Raw genomic sequence first — 22745 nt, 5'->3', positions numbered from 1 at the left:
ACACACACACACACACACACACACACACACACACACCAGCATAATGATAAGGGCAACAGCTCTTTGAGTCTCACGATTGATGTATGAGTATTGCTCCTGCACTGCATTGTGTTTTAGCACCCCTAGTAAACAGATTTTGACTGAAATGGGGTGTTCCTTAAACGGTAAAATTGAGGTGATACGCCACACAAAATCTATGTTTTGAGTATTAAACACTCAACCCCTGTGGGACTAAAAGGTGGCTGTAAAAGGCTTCTATACTCTTGTCCTTCACTGTTGAAAGCTTGGATTTATGACTACAATTGTATGTCTACAATGGTTGCCAACAGCGGAGGCTTTCATGGTGGAAGAATGTCCACAGAAACTCTAAAACTGTGACTGCAGCACGCTGCTATATAATCCTGAAGCTGTTTATCCATATGATCAGCATGTCCCAAAAGTATAGGATATAGCATGTCCCTGTATTCTCATATAACACTGATGCACCAAATGCCTGTCTCAATACTCATGATACTGTTGCATAACGCACTGCATTGGCTAAATCAAATATGTACAATTGTAAATTTTTTAGATTACTTTACAATGTGGCTGGTGCAATTCTTCTGTTTACCTTGCAATTCTCAAGACAGAGGATAAAGTGATTGCTGATGTGGTAACTTTCCAAAGTTGTAAATTCCTTCCTCACTGATGTATTACCTCTGCCAAGGAGGTTATGTTTTCAGTTGGTTTGTTTGTTTGTGTCAGCAGGATTACAGAAAAACTACCGGCCCGAATTTTCATGAAACTTTGTGGACGGTTGTAGCATGGGACAAGGAAGAACCCATAAGATAAGGAGCCGATCCGAATCACGGGGTGGATACACTAATTATTATTATGAAATTAGTACTGACAATCTATATGAACTTCCAGGATTGTATTTCATCTTCTCACTGGTACATGTAGAAACACACCCACACTGATGCATTTGTTTTCTTTTTTTAAGTAGCACTATTTTTGGTCAGAACGAGACTTGAGACTCAAGGCAGTTTTCCTGACCATCCTGCACAGATGATTGACAGCATCATTCACGAGAATGGGGATACAAGCAGTACAGTAGCCTTATTTTGCACTTTCTGTGGCATGTGGTTAAGGTGGTGATGAATAAGACAAGCTACGATACGGCGAGAATGAGTACGGGCAACCAGAAGAACAAAGAAAGAAAGAGAGAGAAGCCAATTCGATCCGGTGGTGGAGAGCAGGGGACAGAGCGGAGGAGGATGAGGAGGACAGAGGAAGAACTTTACCGGGTGCTAGTCCTGTCGAGTTTCACCGAAGGTGGAGACAGCGAGAGTCAGTGACAGCGACAGAAAGAAAGACAGGGACAGAGACAGAAGAAGAAGAAGAGGAAGGGAAGGAAGGAGAGGGGAAAACACATAGAAAGACAGACACACACACACACACACACACACACACACACACACACACAGACAAACATAGATAGAGACAGATTGACAAAGACAGACACAAGACAGGAGAGAGGGGGATTGGTAGAAACAGGGAAAAATACACCCATATGAGAGACAGACAAAGAAGGAAGGACAGCAAGATGGGCACACCCGCTTAGAAACCCCCCACCCACTAACCACCCATACTCTATACACACATCACTCCCTCTCATTCAACCTCCCCCTCCCACACCCATCTCTTGTCTCTATGATGCCAGAATGGGATGTCTACATACCTAAATTTCTCAGTAGATATGTGAGTCCTACGTACTGTTTTGTAGAGTATACATTGCACAATTTCCTTCTCATTGCACATGATACATCAAAGCACCTAAGAGTTTTTCAGTTGGGTTATTTGCCAACATCCTATTATGTTATTACATGGATTTCTCTTAGTCTTCAATTAAATAAAACTATATATCAATGGATTTTATGTATTTATTGGCTTTATAAGACCAAGAGGTTGTCAAACAGCATGGATCCGATCACAACCATGGCCACTTATAAACTAAATGTGAACCTGCACATCCTTTTGAAACAAAATTCAATTTGATTAGATAGTTAAATCTAACAAAACTAACAATAGATTAGATACAATCTAGATAGATCAAATCTTAAGTGTTTGCAGATTTTATCACAGCTACAGAAATGAAACCATATCAATCAATTGAAAGAGACACTATTAGCCACCCAAAGGCGTAATTGAGAGTATATTATGCCATTTGGAAATGTTTTGCCCTGATGTATCTTCATGTTTATCACATCGTTGCATCTTATTACAAATAATTACTAAAATGTTGGGGCATAAAAAAAATCTCGTTGGATAGGGGATGTTCAAAAATGGCTCACTATAATTATGATAATAAAGCATACAGATATTGATGTTAAATTGCATAATTATTGTTAAACGGATTTCTTTTTGTGTTGTTCAATTTAGAATCATCAAAAAGGTTAACATACTGTAAGCACTGGGAGATTTTATACCATAGTATAAGTTTACAAGTTATACTGTATACTATGTGCTAATCCGATACGCATAGAAAGTAATTGGTAAAATACCACTTCAATTTCTTATATAATCTGAAAAAGTCTAACACCAGTTAAGTCCCCATAAATATATCATAGTAAAATAAATAAAAATTATAAATATATTTCATATGAACTGAGCATTTCAATTCATTCCTTCCCCTTGCATTTAACATTTAAGGATGTCCCTTTTATTCTATCAGAACTGCACATAACAATCATCTTTAAAACACATGCACTTCTGTGAATCTGGCCCCTGGCTGAGAGTCTGGATGTGCAATCCCTCCTTCCCTCCTGGCTGTCTTCTGCTGTGGCCTGCTGTGCTACCAGCTCTATGAAGAATTACCTTCACGGTTGGAAGAGGAAACTCGATTGCTGCATCCATTTACACCGATTCTTATCTTATCACACCATAATGATCAATTACTAGACCGGGCCTACAGTACAAATTGCCCTCATTAGATCAGCAATCATCTAGTGGGATTTTATCAAAGCTCTTTTGCATGCACATCTGCACAGGGGAAGAGAAAGACGTTAAAATCTTTACAAGTGGCCGGTTCCAGGTTCTCTTGACATGTTAGCGCACACAGGCATACACTCAGGACAGCCATCACGAGTGGAAACTCAAGAAACCAGGGTTTGTGTGTATTGTCCCATACACGCACACCGTCAATAGAAAGAAAAAGGCATTCTCACAGAGTACTGCGACTGCATGCAGTTCTCAGTCACTGCTTCATTTAGCATTTATTTGGAGGATGAAGGGTGCCAGAAGCGCAATTGTTTTGTTTAAAACCCATACAAATATGAAACCATTGCACTCCGACCATGCTAAAACTCTTTTCTGCACAATGGTTCGGTAAGTAACCTGCTTTGAAACAATGTTATGAAATTTCAAAGGTGTGTGGGAAGAGTTCGCCCCTTAAGCAAAACTGTACTGTCGCTCAGCCCTGGAGCAGATGGTGGGAGCGAGGAGGCAAAGGAGGAGAGAAGGTGGAGAGGGAGGAAGGGTGGAGAGAAGAGGCAAAGATGAGGGGGCAAAGATGGGAGAGCATCCTAAAAGGGAACTGAAAGGGCGATTAAGAAAGTGGGAGGGAGGGGAGGAAGGAAGGGACCAGCGAAGGAGAGGAAGAGGCATCCTTATTTTGGCAGGGAGTCATGCTGTGGAGGGTGCAGCAGTGGAGTGATTTTTTACTTCTTTTGCTGTCGTTGTTTTGCGCTGCTTGTGATATTTAACTTTGATTGAACAACTCCACTTTTTGCTGCATATTTACAGTGTGGAGTTCATGATCTGTCCATCATTGTGTGTCTTTCTGGGAACCTGTGTCTGGTACCGCTCTACTGCTTTTAATTTGTAACTTAACAGTATGTGGAAAATCACATTTAAGGTAAAAAAAACAAACAAATGCTTGTACTGGATGATAATGTCATTGTATTCTTGTTTGCAGTTATTGGTACTGGTGCTATTGGCAGATCTGATACAGTAACAGTAAAGGTTCACTTCGACACAGGTGGGAAATGTTTAACCAAAGTATTATATATCACTTTAAATTCATACCCCCTGTCTCCTGAAAGCTTCACCTTAAACAACTTGTATGTGCACCTTCCCCATCCTGCTTGCTGCTTGATTTACATTTGCTGCTGTTGGTTTCCTTGAACACTGTTCACTCTGCATTCAGACTGTGAGCAACAACATTGTTTTAATACTGTCCAATAGCATGTGCTTATTTTTTTTTTATGTAGGACATATAATGGACTGTGCATGAAGTTAAAGGTGCCGACAGCTTTTCTGAATATCAGGAAAGCACGTCAACCATTGTTAACATTGGCTGAGGCTTCTAGTCGCTGACATTTTGAATGCATAGTGACAAAGACATTCAGAACACGACTATAAGTTATATTTGCTGTTAAAGACAGAGGAGTCGTGTGTTCAGACTGAGCGCTAAGTGAAGTCAATAACACCACTGGCTGTGGTGCAGTGTAGGTGTCTGCCTCTGTTTTTTTTGTTTTTTTATAGGAGAGGCAAGTAAATTGTTTTTTCAAGGCATTGTGGAATGACATAGAACATTAAGTGTCCAAAAGCTGAAATGTTTTAATTTAATTGCACAAGGGTTGCCTTGGTCCACGCTGATAAGCGAGAAGTGGTGTTGCATCCATAAGTCTTCATAGTACTACTCCATTAGATTTTAGCTGTCCCTAGCTAGCAACATATGCACCAACTATGCAGCTTGGACTGAAATTGATCTCAAAATTGACCAGGTCTTTCTGTTATTTTCCAACCGTTTCTTACCTTTTCTGCTTGTCTCTGTACATATGAGTAAAGTCAAACAACTTTGGGATTTTTTTTGTTCACTTTAAAGGATAATGATTGCAATATTCAATATTTTTCTCACCGTCAAAAAAAATTAAATCCCTTGAAAAGACTAAAGCTAACAATGAATTGATCCTACTGTTGTTACACTAGGTTACATGTTCCTTCATTACAATGAACATTGAGTCAGGTCGAGGCCATTTTAATTATATAGCCCAATATCACCAATCAAAAATTTGTCCCAAGGGGTCAAAACGAAAATGAAAGAAAGCTCAGGAAGAGCAACAGAGGGATCCCTCTTCCAGGAAAGACAGACATGCAATAGTTGTCGTGTGTGCAGAGTCCATCCCACATACACTGTCCTGCTGCTGTAAAAGCTTAAAATATATTTATTTGTGGCTGAAAATAGTTTCTAACAAATGCAATATTTACTTCTGTTTGATTAAGTGTCTTAAAAACTACAGTGCCCAGCTTGTTTTAGAAACTAACTTTGTCTTTTCTAGAAATTAAACTATACATTTGTGACACATTTTGAAAGATTTACATCTTAAGTAGAAACAAATTGGCTTGGTTGAGTGCCAAAGACGCATGGGGATATCAGAAAGTAATGAGAAATGAACTAACACATTATTTGTTTTAATATTTTCATGGAATTTGTTGACAGTAAGAAAAATTGTTGAATTACACCAAAACAATTTCAACTTGCGCATTTCGACCTTAGTTCATGCGACCTCAAGCAAATCTGCATCTATTTGTCTCACTCATGTATTCCCATTGGCTTTTTAAGCAATGGCGCCATCTTTTAAAAGTTGCTTTGCATCCAATCTGAACACACTTTGACAGTAGCTATTAGCTATGTGATTCACACGACACATTTAAGCACATTCTTTGCCTGTGACTGACTCCGAACATCATTAACATAGTTCTGAGTGATGTCGTCTACTGCATCACAGGTTGTGTTCAAGTTCATGCAGTCACCAAGGCAGACATGCACAGGACATCCACAGAGCTGAGGAGGATGCACACACAAGCTTCTTTCTCTCTCGCTCACTCTTTGGTTTGTTTCTCGAAGACAAACATACATTCAGCCCCTCCAGTTGCGTATATCATACATATTTGACTAATATGTATTTATCTGTATAATGCCTTAGCATACATGTAAAAACAATCATTCCACCCACCACACCCTGCCCCAGCATGCCTCCCTCCTTCCCTCCCACGTTCAGTCTGACTTCCCCGGGTCGTGCAGAGGAAGGAGAGTTAAATACCTGAGCCTCCGGGTAAACATGGTCAGAACGACGGATGAGTATGTGTGTTTGTGTTTGAGTGTGTGGGCGTAAAAGAGAGAGTGGGGGACGAGGCGGTGAGCCATGGTGGTGTTCTTCCCAGTGGCGAACCGTTAGCCTGGGCACTTAAAGGGTTAAAGGTGTCTGGGGCGCCCTCACCCCCACGGACTGACCGTCAGGGACCTCCAGCCCGGAGGACGGGGGGAGGATGAAGTGGCGAGGGTGTGGTTGGTTTGGAGGCAGGATGTTAGCTTTGATGGTTGTTGAATGGGCGGGGTTGAAAGGTGTGTGTGTGGTGGAGTTTGGAAGGGCAGAAGGGTTCATTAGGGACGATAGGGGTTATATTCAGACAAGGGTGGAGGCTGGGGTTGGGTTAGGGGTTAGGATAACGGCAAGCTAGGGAGCGATGAGTGACACTTGTTCCTAACATACAGCACGCAAATTCAACTTGATATAAATTGTCACAATTTTGTACTATTTCTTCTTTCATTTACTATATAAAAAATTGTAAAACAAATACAAGAAATTGGTTGCTTTCCATTATATATTTTTAAGTCATTATGGTGCTACCAGCCCGGAACCATGTCCCATAAATATATGTTTAAGCAGGGTCAGCACAGACTTCTTGTTCTTACAGTAAATGCTGACAAATTAGCAAACGTTAACTTGCTAACACGCTAAACTAAGATGGTGGACCTTGAATAGCTTATACCTGCTAAACATTAGCATAATCACATTGACATTGTGAGCATGTTAGCATTAGCATTTACCTCAAAGCACTGTTGTGCCTAATTATCGCCTCATAGTGCTGCTAGCATGGCTATAGACTCTTGTTTTTTTTTTCTTCTGAAGGATCCTGTGGTTTTATGATGATCGACTGGCAGGATGAACTGGACTGACCGTGAGGTAACACTTTTGCATGACCAGCTTGGAGTTGGAGCAAGTTAACAAAATGTAGCCAAAACAGGGAAGCAACTGCATTTTGAGGTAAAACTCCCCTTTCTGTTTGCTGAAGTAGGTGGTTTGGAGAGGTTGACTGAGAGCACTGAAAGCGAGTCAATATCCCCTTGTTCCCTCACTCTCTTTGCTGTATGTTAGGAATAGAAGGGGGGGTGGGGTAGGGAAAAAAAAGACGCGCAAAATGTAATGATAGATAGGAGGAGAGACTTTTATAAAAGAGGGGGTTGAAAGGTATCTGGAAGGAGGTGAATGCATCAGCAGGAGCCAAAGCTGTGAAGGACCTTGGATAAGTGTTGCTAAGCAAAGGTTTGAGTCAGGGCTTAGATGCAAGAAAAGAGGAAGGGATGACTCACGGCCTGGTTGGTGGAAATATCAGAGCGGCATGGATTGGCAAATAGGCGACACAAGGGAACAGGAGCAAGGAAGATTTGGAAAAAGAAAATGTTGGTGCTTTATATTGTATTAGGGTTAGGGTTAGACAGTTAAGGGGAATGATGTTCGGGATTGGTGTGAGGTGATTGTTTCAGGCAAGGTTTGGGGTTTGTGGGGGCTGAAAGGTGGTGAAGACAGTGTCACTACACTCTAAAAACTAATTTCACTTTCAGTACTTTTGGGTTCCTTACTTGGAACTACAAAAGAACTATCCAAAGAGTTAAGAGATTTATGAAAGTACTGTGATAATGGTTTCAAAGGAGTACCTCAGGATACGCTCTGAGGTCCCCAAAAGATTGCAGCATCAAGAAAAAGCAAAATGGTATGAGGAGCTTATTTTCATTTTTTAGAGTGTAGGTCGGAGGTTGGTGGGGTTCATCCAGAACATTAGGAAAAGATGTTAGTTAAGGATCACGGGTGGTTGTCCGGATGAAGGTGGCGATGAAACGTAGAGAAAGACCTGCTCATATGATGCGTCACGTGTGATGATGACCAGTGAGGAGATAGATATGGAAATGGAGAAAGGGTAGAATGCAGGGGGGAGGGACATAAAGAGACAATGACAAGACTACAGAAACTAGTTAAAGAAAGAAAGAGAGAGAAAGACAGAAAGAGTAGATAGTAATAAGACAGGAGATGATGATTTCTGAAGTACATCAGAAAATAGGAGAGAAAGATCAGAAATGCCTGATGTATCCAACGCACAAGGTTGTGCGACAAGGGTCTTTCTGTGGAGGGTGGGATGTGTGTGTGGGGTTGGTGAAGATGATGAACAGGAGGGTAGGGGGGGCACTTACGTGAAGGCGAAGGCCACCAGAGCACCACTAACCACTATAAAGTCCAGAATGTTCCACAAGTCGCGAAAGTAGGAGCCCTGGTGGAGAAACAAACCGAGCACCACCATCTGGAAGACACAGAGCACACTCAGTACAACACACAAACAAATCAATACAAGTATAACACAGCACACGCACGCATGCACGTACGCACGCATGCACACACACACACACACACACACACACACACACACACACACACACACACACACACACACACACAGTAATTTACACAACACACTCACTGACGTACAGTACAAATACACAAAATACACCCGTAGGCACACAAATAACAAAAAAAAGAAAGATACGCAAAAAACACAATCATACAATTATGTAAAAAAAGTAACACACACACACACACACACACACACACACACACACACACACACACACACTGATACTTTGTTACCTTGATCAACATTTCAAATGTGAAGACGCCTGTGAAAACGTAGTCAAAATAACGCAGCACCTGCAGAGCAACACAACACCATTAGCAATAATTATCACACTAGAGGGAAAGAAGCAGAAAGATGAATCAGGGGGAAATAAAAAAGAGGAAACACAGCAGGGGAGATTAACAAAGAGAGAGAAAGAGATAAACAATCAGACACCAACCAGAGCCTAATCCTAATCTTAATCCTGTTACCAGTTTCCATTTTTAAATTGCCATTTTACAAAATATATTTGTCCAATTTCCCTTTTTAGTGTCTCTCTTTAGTGTCTAATTTATTGTCCATTTTCTTTTTTAAATTTTCTGTTTTCCCTTTTTTTTCCTCATTAAAAGTTTAATATTAGAAAACATAGTGTGGACTTAGAGTGGACTGAGAATTATGTACAATTAAAAAACCACATCCTCGCAACGCAGTGTTGTAGTTTGACTGACTCTGGTAATCAACAGAAAGCACCCTGCACTATGTTGTCGCATTTAAATAAAGATAGCTTTATTCATCCCCGAAGGGCAATTTAGTTTCTACAGTCTACCGAGACATACTGTATATACACATTCATACTGCCTGTCATCAATGACAGAGGAAGCACAATACATTTAAGTTTTTTATTATTTAAATTTACATCTTGTCCCAAAAAGAATTATTGCAAAATTTGCTCAGAGCTTCAACCAAAACAGCTGGTTTTTATATATCATCCATCATGAAGCCGAAGAACTGCCAAATTATGCCATCTGTGATGCTATTTAAAGAAAATTCACTGTGAGAATTACTAAGATTACTAAGAGACATGTTCTCTTAAAAATATATTTAAAAAGTGTCTACAAGTGGTGCTGCAATACATAAAATGTAATACATAACATGTATAATTGGCAGCTTCAGCATATTTTATTGTTTCCTTGATATCCTGACATGTTGGTGTGCAAATGCACCAGAATCCTGCCCAGCCCTGGTACAAGATAAAACATTTTTTTTTCATTATCACCATAAATAACCCTTTCGCTATCTCAATCCTAAAGTGTTTGGTGTTTTAAGCCCCCAACGTCATCTTCCAAGCAGCGCTGCATAGAAGGCACTAGGGTTAGGGTTAGGTGCCTTGAAATCGACAGTCACAGCGCTGCCTAGGGTTAGGCAAGGGTTAGGGTTAAGGTTTAGGGTTAGGTGCCTTGAAGTTGATGGTCGCAGCGCTGCCTTGAAGTCGACGGTGGGGGCTTAAAACACCATTGAGCCAATCCTAACCTAAAGTATTTTTTACTTTAAGGGGGCTAATCCAAAACCAGTCTCTGTACTTGTGAAAATTGTCTTCACTTTGGAAGATTTTGCTCATCTTTATACCCTTGGGAGACATTTTGTTGTAGACGCACACACATTCACAGGCGGACAGAAAGACACACAAAGCGATGTCTCACATTGTTTCGTGGGGACTCAGGCCAGACAGGGTCCTCTGCAGCGAGGGCGATGCTGCTCATAGCGATGACAGACAGGATGCTGAACTCAAAATATTTCAGAGTCAGGATGTAGTGACAGCACTTCCGAAACCTGGTGCAAACACACAGACACAGTCACGCGTTGATACAATAAAGCACACAAGACAAACTGTTTAAACATTTATAGGCCCAGAGAGAAAAATGTTCATATTCAATAACTTCTCAATGTCCTCAATAAGGACATAGGACAACAGAGCACACACACACACACACACACACACACACACACACACACACACACACACACACACACACACACACACACACACACACACACACACATAAATACACACGGGTTGGTGGTGGACATTATGAAGCAGGAGCTGAAGGGAGGCATAGGTTTGGGGCCGTCTTCATCTCCTCCCTCGTCCTCCTCCTCCTTCTTCTCCTCGCTCTTCTTCTGGTCGGTGTTGGCGTTCTTGTTCACTGAGCAAAACAAAGAGAAAAAAGAATGGACAGAGAGACAGAAAGAGGTAAGAAAGTAAACACATATATTTAAACATACATATTTGGTCTCTGAGCATTCTGTTTAAGGAATAGTCTATATCTCTCCAGATACTATAGAGACCATTAATAAAGACAGATGTATTGAGCTGTAAAATCTATACATACTTATATAGTTATAAGATAGTTATAAGACAATATACCTATATACCTATATATATATATATATATATATATATATATATATATATATATATATATATATATATATATATATATATATCAATGTTACCATAGATAGTTATTGCACCACTTGTCATTAAGAGTCAATCCTTAAATTTGTACATCTCTGGAAGCCATTTCAGCCATCTTCAGCCACATGTCACAAAGACTGCATTCATGTGGTGTCAGAATAATCGTAAAAATTAATTCCGGACTGGGAAAATTCAAGGGAATGGCCCCTTTAAGTCAGAACAACAAAGTCGATGAACACGTTGGAACACGACTTGCGGTTGACGTCGTAGTACGCAGAGACATGGCAGACGAAAGTAAATGTTGGGTTCATGGAACCCAACATTAACATTAACATCAACCCAAACATGAAATCTATAATATGGTATCAGTGGCGGTTCTAAACTAAATTACACCCTGGGCGAGACCCCCTTCGATGTGTGTCCGGTGCCAGACTGGAGCAAAGACCACTATAGGAGCCGTTAGCGAGGATACAACTGCTCACTGGCCTGGGAGTGCACCATCCCTTTATCACTATTAAATCACTGTTCTTTATTATCAACGTTTCATTCCATTAAAGACATTTGGCATAGCAGCATTGTCTTTTTTTTACCAAGTTGGATTGCTTTCGTGAACTTCTATTATCTAGCCTACTTTTAGTTCTCAACACAGAGTCTGTTTCAGCCCCCCCCTCCCCTTTCCCTTTCTAACACAGATTCTGTGCCATATTGTCTCAGCAAGCAGGGGCGCCTGCAGCTGCAGGGGGCGCCAATTTGCCAATTCCCCACACAGTGAAATGATAGATAATAGAAAAACCGTTCGTGCTACCCCCCATGTGTTATGAAGAAATGCCGCCCCGGGCGGCTGCCCGCTTTGCCTGTGCCAAAAACCGCTACTGTATGGTATTAGGTTCTAACCTTTAGTTTCCAAAATACAACTTAAAGCTTTAGTGCGTAACTTTTTGATATTAATGAACGTCCGTTAAATTCAAGCCATTGCCAAATGAGTTGCTACAAAGCTAATTAAGATTATCAGCTCAACACAACTCTCTCTGTATTTCTCAGTATGGCTACGTTCAGAAGATTGTGTTGTCCGGGAACTTTCGCGCGCAGAAGCTTGAATGAACATAATTACCTAAAGAGTTCATCATGTTGTTTTTAATCCTCAGTGTCCTCTTTGGCTACTACCAACTGCAGGAGGGGTGGGGGCTGTCGGCCAAAGTCGGAAGAATGACTTCCCAACTCAAGTAATGGGACCATTCGCATGTGAATGAACTAAAGGCATCATGGGATTTTTTTTACCACTTGTCTTTGAGTTATGATTTGCAAATGTTCTATTTCGAGGGCCATTTGTAATGGTACATAACCCAAATCCCTTAATGCGGAATATAAATGGGCCACTGAACTCTATGTGAAAATGTAGTGTTGAGTAGGACAGGATCGCAGGGGGAAGACTGAGTGCCAAGGTATTGGGACATGGCCTTAATCTCACATAGCCACACATCTGCCTGAAGTGACGTCTGAATTTGTGTATAACCAATTCTCTACGTTCATAAAGTCAAATGATCTTTTATATTCTATATACCCTCGGTATGGATCGGGCGGCTGTGGCTCAGGTGGTAGAGCAGTTGCCTACCAAACGGAAGGTTGGTGGTTCGATGTTGAAGTGTCCTTGGGCAAGACACTGAACCCCGAATTTCTCCCGATGCTGCGCCATGAGCAGGTGGCACCTTGTATGGCAGCCTTCGGCCACAGTGTATGAAGGTGTGTTAATGGGTAATGGTGCCTGTACTATGTAAAACCGCTTTGAGTAGTCTTTAAGACTAGAAAAGCGCTATATAAATACAGTACCCTCGTTTAAACATGACTGATCCTCCCTGATGCTTACCTTGCAGGATGGCGTTGGTGGAGGGGTAGGGATAAACAGGTGGCATGTCTATTTTTGTGTACTCAGGTTTCACCATGCTGGTTAGGATCAGGCTATCCATGCTGTGGAGGAGGGTGTGGGTGTCTGCGTCACGGCAGTTCAGCAGGTTGTTGACGTGGTCAAGATGGTCCGGGTGATCCGGTGGGAGGGCGTAAGGGTGCTCATGGGCACCGGCCAGCTTGCTGTTGTTGCGGAAGTTGTCCAGATCCTCGTTGTACTGCTGTATGGGCCGTGTGGTGGAGAGGCTGGGACCGGTGCTATGGTGCTCCCTGATGAAAGAAGAGGGGAGGAAGAACAAGGGATGGAGAGAAAGGAGGAATCAGGAATCATCATTTGCCACAAGATGTGCACTGTCTCCAATTCTGTTCGTACCAACACATACAGAACATACTGTTCAAAAACAAATTAGTACACACAGATAGACAGACAGGATCTTACATTTTGGATCACCTGCCACAAGGTGGAGGAATTAAAATATGCTTTATACTTTTCACCCGACAAAACAATTAACACATCTTTCACAGAAATATGTCAACATTTGAGTAATACCTTGATAATACAAAACAATATCAGACTTTAATGGTCTTATTTAACTAACATGGGGCACTAGGAAGGACAATGATCATTAGGCACGACAACAGCAACCAGGCAGCCAATCACAAAAGCTGCTAAAGAGCCCTTAGTATGCAGACACATGTTTTTGGAAAGTTACTGGCTCAATGTTTCTGTAGGTCGCTTCATTTCTTGAAGACAAACTTAACTGCCTTTTAATGCATGTCAGGTTGTAATTTCAGGCTCACAAACGAGAAAAAAATAAACCCTTCTTTCACTCACTTTCTGGTGCGATGCCCTCGGCTCCTCTCCTGGTTGCCATGGCGATGCCGTCTCGACTTCCGTCCCTCCCCTTCTTCGCCTTTCTCCCCCTCTCCCTCCATCCCTCTGGATCTATGTCTCCTGCCTTCCTCCCCCTCCCTGGCTGCCTTGCGGTGCTGCCGGGACCTCCTGTGTTCGTTGTTCCCGTCTACCCCCTCGCTATGGTGGGGAGACACGCTGCGAGCCTCCCTGCCTTCCCTGTTCCTGTGCCGGTGGCCCCGGTGGCTCCTGTGGCTGTGCCTCCCCTCCCCGAGTTGGCCCTCCGCGTTGCCCAGAGATGTGCAGCTGAAGCCGCGCTCCATGCGGGTATCCGCCGGCTGGCCCGTCCCTCTATTGTCTGGCCCAGTGGCTTTCTGATGATGGGGGTGGTAGTGATAGTGGTGTGTGGCCCGGCGGTAGTGATCGATGTCCTGGCGCCGGTACTCCTGGTCCAGAGGCAGCTCACCAGGTTGGGTCTTGTTGGTGTTGTTGTTGCGGTTGTCCTGAGGGTTGACCACCAGCGGCCGGTCCAGGTGGGTCTTCATGTCGCCACGTGGTTTCCGTGGGTAGGACACCTGGGTAATAGGGTAGCAGATAGGATGAGTGGGTGCTGTTAAAACTTGAGATATATCTTGAAGGGTCCCACCCAAAATCACAAAAAGACATTGTACTTACCTTAAGTGTTATTGAGCATTGCATGAGAGTTTTGGTTTCATTTTGAGGTATTGGCCTCTAAAGCTTTTGTTGCCACGCAAATACAATGGAATTGAATGAAATTTCATTTGTGCTGCTTGAATAATTAAAAAATTACAATGGAATAATAATAATAATAATAATAATAATAATAATAATAATAATAATAATAATAATAATAATAATAATAAACCACAAAACAATGTCCCTATTACTTTGGTTAATAGTTTCACATTATTAACTGGAAACGGTTCACAATGTCTTCTGTGGATTACTGAAAGTAACCAGGGCATTGTTCCTGGAAAGATGCATGCTTTTGACTTTCAACTCTGTGAGCACACACATTCATTTCCACAGACCTTTATTCTATTTGGGTGGCAGCAGACATTTAAGAGACTGCTAATCTCAAAACCTGAGCACATAAAACTTATCTGCATGGCGTTGGTGATTTCGGTAAACTGACCCTTTAAGGCCAGTTTCTATTGGTGGAAGACATAACATCATCGCTGCATGCAAATGAATTGTTATGAGCCATATAGGAAATCAAGGCCCTTACAGTTTTTACCAAGCAGACTCTCACCAAACTCAGCAAAATACATCACAATTGCATCTAAAGGAATTTTAAAAGATACTGTAGAGGTTTGCTTCAAAGCTAGCACAAAGACACAGAGTATAACTTAGACCTTCATTCAGGCAGTTTATACCTCAGATTTCCCAGAATAAACCCAGAACTTGCAACACTTCCACAATCCCCTCTCTCCCTCACCCGATTACCTCCCCTGAGCCACAGATATACATGGTTCGGCAAACAGTCCACCATTTTTGGCTCCACATGACCAACTTGAAATTAAAATTGTCATGAATTATTTTTAGTTCATGTCATAGCAGTATCCTGCTATGACATGAACTAATACGACTACCATTTGTAGTCACTGTTCCATTATCTTTATTGTGACTATTATTGCCACTGTTCATCACACCCCCAACCGGCACTGTCAGACACCGCCTACCAAGAGCCTGGGTCTGCCGAGGTTTCTTCCTAAAAAGGAAGTTTTTCTTCGCCACTGTCGCACTAAATGCTTGCTCTTGGGGGAAATACTGGAATTGTTGGGTCTTTGTAAACTATAGAGTGTGGTCTAGAACTACTCTATCTGTAAAGTGTCTCGAGATAACTCTTGTTATGATTTGATACTATAAATAAAATTGAATTGAATTGAATTTTTTCAGAACCACAAAATGGAAAACAGCTCCAGCTATAAATATACAGTTTGCCGAACCATATCCAGTCAACTCCTGATCATCTTCTTTTTGATTTCTTCTTTGAAGTGCGTTACACTTCGCCCCGCTCCAGTTTTGAGTGTGCTGCCTTCTTTTGGGTACAGCTCTGGATTTCTCTGTATGCCCCACTTTAATAATGCATCACTCCCAAGCATGCAGCTTCAAGCCGTCCCATATAGCAGCGGCTAGTGCAATAATAACACTCTTTTGCAGGCTTAAAGGGACATTACACCCTGGAATCAAAACCTCTGTGAAGTGCAGCATGACCCAGAATACACAGTGGTTAAAAAAAGCAGGTCAGGCCTTTGTGTTAGTACAGGGACATTATATTACATACAGACTGGCTGACAAGCAGTGATCAACTGCCCTTACTAGTTGAAACTTTCAAGTGTGTTTCATCTCTGTCCACACAGCATCACACATAGATGTGGTTGGTGATGTCCCAATGCACTGACACACCCTGGAGTACACTTCTACATCACAGCAGCAATGTGAGAAGTTGGAGGTCAGCAAAAAACAAGATTTCCATCTGATGTCGCTCTTGTTTGGGGAACAATTTAACACTTTCAGGTCCATTTTGACCATAAAATGTTGGAACCTGGTTTTGATACAATTGGGATATAAAGTATTAGGGCTGCACGATATGAGGAAAATGTCTAATTGCGATTATTTTGAATGATATTGCGATTGTGATATGATTCGCGATATTGGAGGGAATGATCATTCTTGTATCGTTATTCTCATTGCCTTTGAAAAATATTAAAATCACAAGAATTCAAATGATTATAGTGTGAGTTTTGCGAGGATCTCTACCAAACAAATACATTCTCTACTCTGTAGGACATCTCTGCAGCATCAAAATACTTAATTTAGAATGGTTTTACACATATTGTGCCTTTAACTAATATTTCCCCCTGCGATTTGAATATTGCACTAGTCCATATTGCGATTTGAATAAAATTTCAATTAATTCTGCAGCCCTAGGGTATATAAATCCGAATATATTTTGATATTTAATATCAAATGTGTGTCCACTTTTAAATGTAAACCTTTTTTCAGTTGACATCCAAGTGTTGTTCATTTGCTGAGGTGAGGTAATGGGGGCATCATGTTTAGAACTCATATGAATGATAATGCCCCTTTGTCCCAAGTGGTTCAATGGTGGAATCACTCTACACACACTACAACAAATATTCACCATATATATATCAGGAGTAGACTGAATATATATGTTTATATGTGTTTTACGGGCGGAATCCTTACCTCCTCTCCCTCCCCTCCCACCTTCCACTCTTCCTGCTCTAGCTCGTTGTAGAGCGCCTCGCGACTCGTCATCAGGTTCTGACGGCGGATCTCGCTCGTTCTCTGCTCCCACACTGACATGTTGCCCTTGATGTGGTTCTTCTGCTGCTCCTTACTGTTGGGAGGAAGGGAAAACAGAGAGAGAAAGGGTAGATGGTGACAGCAAAGAGGGTAAAGGAAGACAGGAGAATGGCAGATGGAGGAGGGTGAGATAGAGAGGGGGAAAGTATTAGAAATGTTAGGGATGGAAACGTAAGATCCCTGTGAGAAATCAACAGCAACAGTAAGTAGTAAGAGCACATCCTTTAAAAGGAAAGAAAGAACTTCAGTACATCAAAGCAAATGTGGCTATAAAAGTATACCCAAGCTGCAATTTCAATGTGAGATTGTGTAACATGACGTAGAAGGTGTGAATGAAGGAAGTATAAACTGAGAAACTGAACCAGCGTCACCAGCAGTGCAAGAAACAGTGTGTTTTCACATTGGATATGAGTTGCACTGTCCCCTAATTAATAGTGTTTGTGAGTCAGCTGTAGGGTGTTTTTTTTATTTTTGTTCCAAGGATTCACTTTTGGAAAAGTGGGATGCAGCTTATATTTGAGGACTAAACATTTACATATTCCTAATGGCTGGTGTTCTCTTCGAATGTAGCACAAAAAAAGCTCTTGTATTACTGAGTGAACCTCTCACTTAAGGAGCGCTGCATTTTGGGTTGTTTGTACACTTTATGTTGCTAGCCTAGTGAGTGTCTATCATGGATGTATTTAAAAGAGCTGGATACGCCACAGGCTCAGCCCTGCTTGTGTTCGTGTGTCCTTGTGAAACGTCATCTTTTGTGGCCAACGTACTGTCTACAAAAACACAAGTCCATTCTTTGCATTCTTGGGATTGAAAAGGCCAAATGTGTTTGAGCCACTGTGACTCGGACCAATCAGCGTCCTGTGAGAAGCTACTGGCAGCTATGGGCGTGGTTTAGGTGTGTGTGACTACACCGAGAGGCCACTGTTTGTTCAAAACAACAATGGCGTCTCCTAAAGAGGTTAGCGTAGATGCATCAGTTCTATCACAACTGGAGAGTATTCCTTCATTGAAAGAAGAGCAAAGAACGGCAATGAAGTCTTTTCTCGATGGAAAAGATGTTTTCGACTGGCTTTGAGTTTGAGAGCTTCTTAGATGGTTCTGTTTAACAAGGCATCTGGTGCGTCAGGTTACAACCGCAGTATTGCATCAAAAAAAATCCCAAAAAAGGCCCAAAAAAGCATTTTCTCCATAAAACACCATTATATAAGAGATGTCTGTAAAACCGATGACAGGACTCATTCAACTGCAAACAAATCTGTTATTCCTCTTTGTATTATGAATTATTAAACCATGGAGGTTTTAAATTTGTTAAACTCTGTCAGGGCCTAGAGCTATCTTTATACGAAGTGAGCCGCACAACCTGGAAGAAAGCAAGAACACTTTTTGACCTATGCGCTGGGTGAGTCATTTTTATTCAAATGATTGGGGGCCATGTTGGAGTCCTGTATCCAATTCTTGCAATACATCCATTGTTCCCATCTGTCCATCTTCATGGCATCTTCTATACTTGGTCAGCCCTAAAAGTGTCCAGTAAACTCAATTTAACCCCAGGAGTTTTCTTTCAGCTCATGTATCGTGTTTGCCACCATGAAGGAGATAACTTCTGAAATAACGGAAAATGTGTGGAAAGCATCTTTTGAGATCTTTAACACAGACTGGGGACAGAGAATGCTAAGAAGCCAAGAACAAATACAGGGTCTCCGAATGTGAATAGATCTTTCACTAGTCCCAATACTGTTCCAACTAGCTCCAAGCTCTTGACTGGAGAGTTTTGAGTCACTATGTTGAGTTCTGTGATTGAAAGGAAGCTAATTTTCCAGGCTTACAACCCCACTATTTAGATTATATAACTTATACACCCCTGTTACAGTAAATGACTGACACATATAATTGACAAGAAAAACTGTAGCACAAAAACCACCGGCTTCTAATCTTGCCATCAAAGGCTCGCCTCAGTGACTGAAGAGTCCGGTGACTTCTAAAAGAGCAGCAGGGTTTTTGTGAGCATCATTTTGATGTGTCCCATTGTCAGCGTTTCTGCTGCCAGGAGCAGATTTTACAGGATGTCCGCCTCTCGCTCTTCTTCACTTCACAAAGCCCTGAATCTGTTCCTTTCACTCGCAGAACAATCGCTTAATCATATTTTAGAGAATGAGAACGCGGGGAGAGTGTGATGGTGGGTGTTTTGTCTGTGTGTGTGTGTGTGTGTGTGTGCAACGTGTACAGTACATGAATGCCTGCCAATCATGAATGTGCAGATTTGAGAAAGAAACAGTGCTTTCGGTGTGTCGTGCAATTTTACAAAACAATGAGCGACTTTTCCCCTGATGCTGTTTGTGTGTGCATGTGTGTGAGAAACAACTTTGTTTACCTGTGTGTGCATGTGTATTTTGGGGCAATATTGTGTTCATGCACTGTACAGTATGTGTACACAAAATGTCCGTATTGTATTATATGTGCATGTGTACTCACGCAGCAATAGTCAGGTTGGCTGCTGACAGCGGGCTGACCTCTGCTACTTCCTTAGCCTTCTGCATTGCAGTCTTCTGATTGGCTGCTTCCTCCTGTTCCTCCTCATCCTATTGGAGAAGAGTATCATCTCAGTCACTTGATCTTGGTTTAAATTACAATACACTGGCATGTAAAACGTATAATATATTAATAATAACAAAGGCAGCAACCGAGAACAAAAGATGTGATATCAAATACAGCTTATTCAATATTAATTTAAAGACCTAATCATAATTTAATTTCCTGGTATTTTTTAACATTTTACAGATTTCAGATCATTTTACCAGGCTTAAAAGATTTTTTTTTTTTTATATTTCCCTGATTATTAAATTATTTTATATTAAAATAAGGGGCAGAATGTATTTTTTCTGGTTAGATCCCGTACCTTGGTGAGCTCCTGGGCGTTGGCCAGATTGTCGACAGCGATGGCCAAGAAGACGTTAAGCAGAGTGTCTGTGGTGTCAGAAGTTAAGGAGAAATATTGATGAAAGGACAACCGGAGAGGAAGCGGAGGGGAAGGAAGGAAGGAAGGAAGGTTTCTCAGGAAGAACGGAGTGGACAGGAAAAGAGACATGTTGGGTTGCAGATACAGGACAGGAAAGAGAGGAAGTGGAATTGTATTCTTTTAAATTAGTGGAGCTCAAATGAACAAGAATAAAGAAGTCATTGTCTACATTTCATCATGTCTGTGTCATTTAGTTTAGTATATTTACATACAGTACATGCATATTGTACATTGTGTGTATGTGTATATGTAAAAGTGAGAGTGCACGCAGGATACAGTTGCCAAAAAGTGTGAGGACGATGAAGAAGATGGAGAACACCATCCCTTTGTCATTCACTCCTCCCTGGGACTCAATGCCATCGTACATCACCATGTTCCAGTCTTCTCCTGTCAGGATCTACACACAGAACACAAAAAGATGTTCTTACTGAAAAAAGAAGAAGGATTCAATCTTACTGGTTTGATTAAAAAAGAAAAAGAGAAAGAAAAAAAGGAATGTATTGGAATTTTTTTTGTGCATTTTTACATCTTCAACAGAAGCAACAACATTTCCATGTGCGAAAACATAATATTAGAGTGAAAATCAATGAAATCCTTTCACGCTCTCTTCTGAATAATTTTGATATGACAATCAGATAAAAACTAAAGTAGCCATTACCACAACACCTATTGCAAATGGAGAGAAAAACACAATGAAATAAAGTAAACTAAAGACAAGAAGCCTAAAGACACTTCTCGCACACTGATGCACGAGCATCAACATACACAGGCTCAGAAACACACACACACACACACACACACACACACACACACACACACACACACACACAGCTGGCTTCTGAGTCATTCAGAGACAATAAAGCAACACAAAACGGCTCTACACAAAAGCTCTGCTCTATCTGAGCAGAGAGAACACAGAAACATGGAGGCTGCAGCCAGCACCGAACAAGTCATCTGACAAACTGCTGACATGACTACAATGGGCATCATTAAATTTCACTCTAGAAAAGAGCTTCAGCTGTCCTGAAATGAGAGTGCTTACAGTCATGTTTGGGACAATACAGTAACTCACTGCCACCCAACTTTCAACCACACTGTTGAATTTATTTAGCTAAATCAATTTAACTTGTATTCATTGTTGCGACTATGTTACATTTCACATTCCATTATGTGGGAACTCTGAAGAAAATCGTTTGTCATCTGTTTTATTTGTATCCTAAATTGCAGCACTGTTTTCCTATCTGTGTGAACAGACCTTGGGACAATCCTTCTGCCCATCCTCACTCTCTTATCTTACTACACTTCATCTACTGTCAATGAATGCGGCGATTTTAGAAAATATGTATATCCTTGTGTGTGTCTCAAGCTGAATCCTGTTTCGTGTCGCATTGTTCTTCGAGATCTCGCCACTGCTTTTAGAATCAACTTACAGGGGTCAAGCCAGTAGATGATAGGATTTGAACCCCAAAAACAATCCCGATTGGATTGTTTCACAACATTCATACACACCGCTAAAAGAAATAACATAAAACCCAAAGTAAACTAACTATAGTCTTTGATGAGTGAGTATGATTTCAATAAAGGGATAGTTCAGAGGTTATTACATGCAACTATGTTTCCTGCCATTTAATTAACCTACAGTATACATGTAAAATAATCTCATAGCAGGTTTTACAGACTTCGAAGTGAATCTGTGCTAAGAGTGAAGAGTCGACAACATGACTAATATCTAATTAATGTTTAGCAAAGGCTTAATATGGGCCACATCATACAAAAAAATCTATTTATGTTTGTAGATCTTCTAAGTCCCTCTGTCCTACCTGAAACACTGTCATGATCGCTGCTGCAAAAGTGTCAAAGTTGGTAGGTGGGGTTCCGTCGTCAAAGTTGAATCTGAGGAGAAGAAAATAAAAAGAAGTGGAATCACACCATCCCAATCGCATACACAAAGAAAGACATGACCATAAAGTTAATGCAAAGAAGTGAGCTTGTTTTTGTTGAAGGTGTGTGTTGATACTGACTGTCCTCCAAACAGCTGCATCCCCAACAAGGCAAAGACCACAATGAAGAGGAAGAGGAGGAACAGCAAACTGACGATGGACTTCATGGAGTTTAGCAGAGACACCACCAGGTTTCGAAGAGGAGCCCAGTACCTGAGGAGTAGGAGGATTAATAAAGGAAGGGCGAAAGGTAAAAAGGAAGGAAGAGATAAAGAAAACAAAAAGAAGGGGAGCAGGGAGGATAGGACAGAGGGCAGGGATAGAAAAGGGCGAAGGTGAAAAACAAAACATTAAGAGGAAAATATTTGAATGTATAGGGATAAAATATGTTGTCAAATTGAATCTTACAATAATCATTAGACACTATTTTCCACACATGGACACAATGTCCACTGCATTGAAATACTAACTAATCTTGAGAACATGAAACATTTTCTACGAGGGATTCCTGTTAGTATTCACTTTTCTTCCTATATTACTTTCACCACCGTGCAATCCTATATGTAGTATTAATATAGATTACAGCCCAGTCAACTCTGATCAAGCCCTACTGACTTCAGGCTGAGAATCAGAGCTCTAATTAAAAGACGATAATACTATCTCATTGTCCAGCTCTAACTGAATAGGGAATTGACTCTTAAGCCATGGTGGCAA

At 41.2% G+C, this 22745-nt stretch overlaps 1 protein-coding gene across 1 annotated transcript in view; it reads right to left on the bottom strand.

Moving 5' to 3' along the window:
• The window catches only part of cacna1ab (calcium channel, voltage-dependent, P/Q type, alpha 1A subunit, b), a 150060-nt gene that overhangs the window by 50848 nt on the left and 76467 nt on the right, over positions 1-22745 (bottom strand). The window contains exons 14-26 of the mRNA XM_078274386.1: positions 22113-22244; positions 21912-21984; positions 20368-20488; positions 19972-20039; positions 19548-19654; positions 16956-17109; positions 13704-14296; positions 12831-13138; positions 10562-10694; positions 10191-10320; positions 8745-8804; positions 8294-8400; positions 4731-4740 (exon numbers count right to left, since the gene is read on the bottom strand). Coding sequence (XP_078130512.1) covers positions 4731-4740; positions 8294-8400; positions 8745-8804; positions 10191-10320; positions 10562-10694; positions 12831-13138; positions 13704-14296; positions 16956-17109; positions 19548-19654; positions 19972-20039; positions 20368-20488; positions 21912-21984; positions 22113-22244 — 1996 coding nt within the window. The remainder of the gene's footprint in view (positions 1-4730; positions 4741-8293; positions 8401-8744; positions 8805-10190; positions 10321-10561; positions 10695-12830; positions 13139-13703; positions 14297-16955; positions 17110-19547; positions 19655-19971; positions 20040-20367; positions 20489-21911; positions 21985-22112; positions 22245-22745) is intronic.

The sequence above is a fragment of the Sander vitreus genome, chromosome 2 (assembly GCF_031162955.1).
Source record: "Sander vitreus isolate 19-12246 chromosome 2, sanVit1, whole genome shotgun sequence".
In the NCBI taxonomy this organism is placed as follows: domain Eukaryota; kingdom Metazoa; phylum Chordata; class Actinopteri; order Perciformes; family Percidae; genus Sander; species Sander vitreus.
The sequence above is the reverse complement of the archived record's forward strand: the minus strand, read 5'-3'. Positions and strand labels throughout refer to the sequence as shown.